This window comes from Chelmon rostratus, chromosome 19, assembly GCF_017976325.1.
Source record: "Chelmon rostratus isolate fCheRos1 chromosome 19, fCheRos1.pri, whole genome shotgun sequence".
Classification (NCBI taxonomy): Eukaryota; Metazoa; Chordata; class Actinopteri; order Chaetodontiformes; family Chaetodontidae; genus Chelmon; species Chelmon rostratus.
Window position 1 is genome coordinate 2,375,317 of NC_055676.1, and position 5,374 is coordinate 2,380,690.

The window sequence follows — 5,374 nt, forward strand, 5'->3', positions numbered from 1 at the left end:
GGTCAGTTTGCCTTGGGAGACCAAACAGGAGCTACTGCCCCCGACAGCACAGCTCCCACTTTCACAAGGATGCACAAACCAGACAAGGTGGTCTTTCTTGGAGTGGATCATAATTAGTATCCCATAAATGCTTTTTAAAAGCAATTCATCTTCATTGAACTGAAGATTAACATTCATTAAAAACCTCACCATTTACCATAAATCATTCAACACCTTAAGACCTCTGCTGGTACACCCTAAAGACAGGGCCCCATCCCAAGACTGGAGAGGTGAATGACATCATCAAGACATCACATGTGACAGCTGTGTAACACTGTAATAGAGGTGCCATATCTCTGAAAGAATCTGGCTTCTTATGTGTTTAAACACCCTCCATTCCGGTATTGTACACCCTATCGAACATCCACAAATCCCTGGAACCCCCCTTGGCAGACCAACAGTGGCGAGCATGAACTCGGTCACAGCCCCATTATCTGCTTTTGTTGACCATCAAATCAAACCTCTTGTCATTAAAATACCAGCCTTCTAATAATAATGTGTAATACAATTGTTGAAAAGACACTAGAAATTTCCGAATCAAACATAGTATGTAGTCTGGACATAGAGAGCCTCTATAGTAACATTCCACATGCGGATGGCCTAGAAGCTTTGAACCTTTTTAGGCTGCTAAAATATATTTTGCTGCTGACTTTGTCCTCAGCAGTACATTGCTTGGCTTCCTCCACGATACTCCTGCTGCTTCTCAAAACCAGGGGCATGCCGATCGCCATCTACTGTAGGTAATACACTGACTACGGATAAGTACATCACACCACCCCACTTCAAATGACCCAAAACCTAAACTATCCCTTTAATGGGGAACATGATTGCTCCACAGTTCACCAGAAGTCCTCAGCATCAGCACCATTACTTCAAGATTCAAGATTCTTTATTGTCATTGAGCATGTCAATGAAAATTTCATTGCAACCCCCATGTTAGAAACAAGATAATAAGAAAGATAAGAAAGATTAAAAAGAATAAAATTAAGATAACTACAATAAAATAAACCAACGTGCAATAAAAATATTTGTAAATGCAATTAAAAATATACCAGAATGAAAATATACTAAGGCAATAAAAATATACTAAACAATAAACAGAACATTATGACATATTTGAGGTGGAACAAAACCTAATGTGTCATAAAAACCTCTAAAAAGAAGAAAAATCAAGTCAGAGCTCCTTTGGCTTTTCAAACATGTGGCTGTCAACCTGCACTGATGGAGGAAAGTGTACTGACACAGGAATGGTGTGTTTCTCTGCCCACTTTAACAGCCTGGAGTTGTGAATGAATCATTCTGGTGAGATGAACACAGGAAAGACATTGTGTCAGTGTGACAATAAATCCCTCACCTGTTTTCTCTTTGATCTCACAGAGAACACTGAAGAGTGCAGGCTTCATCCTGTGACAGTTCAATCCATGTTTCCTACCAAAACACATTAGAGAACATAGACCAAAGCACAATGACTTGACCATTTAACAGGGCATAATAGAATTATCCATGTGTAAACAAATGATATTGAGGCCTATAAGATGACCGAATGCATAAACAGTAAGTCAGTTTAAAGGGTGAAACAGGTGGATCTGACCTTAAACAGACTAAAGTGAAGCCTAAATGTTTTATTATGCTCCTCGTTATGCTCTTACACCCTCATATTAACATAACATTCAACACAGTTGTGGACATCAGGTCTGGAGTGGCAAAAAGGCGGCAGATGACAATGTTATAGTTATGAAGTTAGCACAGTGATTTAAAGATGTTGTTGTCTCTCATAAATAAGAGTCATTTCAAAGGAAGTTCATTCAATTATGTTTCACTTTTAGAGCATATAGCTGGGTTATTGAGGGTCTTGTAAGTGAAGAACTTCCAGAACGTGAGGACCGAGTTAGACATTAGGAAAGTATGTTTCGCAAATGTCGTCAGCAATAAGTCTTCTTTTCACTGACTTCAGTGAAAGAGAGAGACAGCTGATGGTAGAAGCTAAGATTACATGAGCACACAGTGACATGCAAACAGGAACATGAAGAACAGGAAGATTGCGATGCGAGGCCTTGATAAGTTATTCTAACGCTTATTAAGCAGCCTGCCCCGTTTATCTGTATATCTGTCTGGGTTATGGGAGGGTGAAGCCATCTGAAAGCACCCTGCTCCCAGTGACTGAGTGTGGCACTCGTTTACCATCTAATCAAACTATTACTTCACTAATGTATCATGAATCCAGCACAAATCCAGCTCTAATTCCCTTCATCATTTTTCAGTGCTGTTGTTGTTGAGCACTTATTTGTAAAGCAACATGTTGCAAAAAAAATCATACTATGTACAAAAAAGGAAATGAAAAATGTACGACGCAAGATTTTACGCACAAATCTTATAGGAACTAGTAATCTTTCCTCCACTTCTAAGTACACTTTGAGTGGTTGGTTCACAGAATTGATGAAAGCAGGTTCTCTTGTCAGCCTGTAACTTTAACATTTCAACTTTGAAATGCATGATAATCTATCACTATCATCTACAGTTTCAGTAGTTTGTAAAGCCTTGGTAAAAGACTTTTGCATCCATTCATAAAAATAAACGTATGAAAAGCAGCACGAACTTTGCCTGCGCTTCATCCAGACTCTGGTCAGTGATGGTCATGATCTGATGTAGAATATTCCCGATGTCCTGCTTCCTTCCGTCCGCGTCGGTGCCGTCGTGGATGTGAGGCAGCGGCAGTGTGACGGCTCCCTGCACCGAGTGTCCGGCCAAAGTCATGCCGCTCAGAGCCTGCATCATCCGGCCGTGATCCTCCATGTCTGCCGCAGCACAATCGATGCGCGAGAAAAAGCAGATCGGATTTGCAAAGCTGCGGTTACATCCAACAGAGAGGGACCAGGTGGAAGCGGAGCTGAAGTGCCGTGGGCCCGCGGATGATAGAATGGGGTTGAGGGTGATTCCACATGTGCAAAATAATCTCCAGGGTGTGTGTGTGTGTGTATGTGTGTGTATTTGCGCGCATCAACTTGCAGGCTCAGCGCGCCTGTCGGCAGTTTTTCTTGCTGTCCAGCCAGCGCACAGCCCCGCTGCTGCGCGTCGCCTCACTGCGTGTCACCCACCAACGACCGGAACACGGTTACAGATATTCCCCGATGAGCGCGGTCCGATGAGCGCGAGACCAGCTACAATCTTCCAGTGTCATACTGAAGTCCTGAAGTGCTGAACAGCAGTGTACGACTTTCCAAACTTTGGAAATTGGAGCATCTGATGATTCCAGCGGAAAAATGACTGCTGCCATGTTTTTGCTTCAGCAACTGCTTGGATGTGAGACACTGAACGAAAAAAAAAAAAACGAAAACGTGAAAGCTATGAAAATGAGCTCCACCTCTTCAGTGAACATTATTTCAGCTGTAGGCATGTATGGATTACCGGGGGCTATGAAGTCAGGTGGCCCAAAAGGTGGCCCCAGAGCCAGAGCCTCTGTCTGAAATCACTGTTTGATGATGATTTCTGTTGAAAAGATAATCAAATGACCAAAAAGAGATGCAAGCTGCTCTTGCTCCTTTGCTGAAGGGTTTAGGGGCCTTCCATGTCATGACCAGGGGCCCATTGTCTCATAATCCATCCATAACTGGCTTGTACACACACTGCAGTACTACTGTTTCCCAGGTTTGCAGTGTGCCTGGTGGTCCCCTTAATGTGTATGAAAACTCATACAAATTATTAATACAAATCAGGATACATTTTACAATTCAATTCAACTGATTTTCTCTTTGTCTCACACACATCACAAGCAAATTCCCATAAAATTCACATTCAATACAAATACAGTTAATAAGGAATTTTGAAATAAATAATGAAATTGTGTTAGAACTCATACTCATCCTTATACTCATTCCTGTGAGATGCTATTTCATCCTGCTTCTTTTCACAATGACACAGTTTATTGCAGTACTTTATATTTCAGCCCAGTTAGTCATTGGCTGGTGCTTGTTTAGGTGACAGACAGCCAATCACGTCGCTGGTTTGTCTTGTGTTGAAAAGTGGCATTGTGAAAAAAAGTTTGGAAAAGCGACATTTTCAAATAGAAGCTACTGGAATGAAAATATAGTCATATCATTCCTACTACTTAGTGCGTAGATTTGTATGTATTGGGTAACAGTAACAAGTATTGTCTGACAATCAAACTGTAAGATGAGATTCCTCATAACCTTTAACTGTATAAGAAGTTGAACATGTGATTCTGACACAATGGGCATTGCTGCTAACAGCCTCCACTCTTCTGGTTTCTTCTGGTCCTTCCATCAGATGTTAGAACATTTCTGCAGGGATTTGCTTAGTGGAGCCTAAACCAGTGTTGGGTGATCAGGTCTGGCTCACAGTCTGTGTTCCACTTCATCCTAAATGTGTTGGATGGGGTTGAGGTCATGTTCGTCCACATGAAACTGGGAAACCCATTTCTTTATGGAACTGGCTTTGTGCACGGGGGAACTGTCATGTTGAAACAGGACCAGGCCAAACAGATTGTTGATGCAGAGTTGATACAGAAAACTGTTACCTAAAATACCACTGTACGCTCGAGCATTAAGAATTAAAGTCATTCAAACTACAGAGCCTAGACCAAAAATAACTAGACAGTTGAACTGTCCCTGCAGCATTATCTGTTGTTTCTAACTGGAATTTACTGCATCCACCTGTACACATAAAAACAGACAAAGAACATCCATGTATTTCATATTTATAGTAGCTCTGATTTTGTCATTCACATTATTGATATGGGCAAAATATTAGAGCTCACAGAAATTAGAATGGTTGGTAAAAACGTTGTACATTTAAAAACATGTTTTTAATCTTAATCCTCTGAACCCCAAAAAGGTTTGCTGGGCATTTTTTTGCTCCTCCTGTCACATTTTTCACTGAAATATAAAATAAGTCCTTTACCTCTATGGAAACAGCACAATCATGGCTAGAAGTAGGGAGAACTCAAACATGTCTTTTTACAAACCATCTCTCTTGTTCTTTCCTCCTGGCTGCTGCTCCTCCTGCACTTCAGCCAGCTTTTCACTGAATTGAATCTGCTTAATGCAAATGGTTTATTTTTTTGGTGAAATTAGAAATGACTGTTGTGAGTAAACACAGTTCCCCTCAAAGGATTAATCTGCCCTTACCATGTAGCAAAATACCAGCATTTCAGTTCTATACTGTATATACTATACTTTGTTCTATACTTTAATTCACACATTTTTATGTAGAACACTTAGCACAAAATGTTCATTACTTAGTTGCTATTTGACCAAAAACGAAACCGTCTTTTATTCTGAAGAATTGGAACCGGAAGAGAAACTGGGCTTCTACCGCT

General features: G+C 40.8%; 1 protein-coding gene across 1 annotated transcript in view; it reads right to left on the bottom strand.

Annotated features, from left to right (window-relative positions):
- LOC121623094 (pre-B-cell leukemia transcription factor 3-like) overlaps positions 1-2,835 on the bottom strand; it is a 37,989-nt gene extending 35,154 nt beyond the window's left edge. Inside the window, exons 1-2 of the mRNA XM_041960240.1 lie at positions 2,636-2,835; positions 1,394-1,467 (exon numbers count right to left, since the gene is read on the bottom strand). Of these exons, the coding sequence (XP_041816174.1) occupies positions 1,394-1,467; positions 2,636-2,832 (271 nt within the window). The 5' untranslated portion in view covers positions 2,833-2,835. The remainder of the gene's footprint in view (positions 1-1,393; positions 1,468-2,635) is intronic.
- Positions 2,836-5,374: the final 2,539 nt, after the last annotated feature.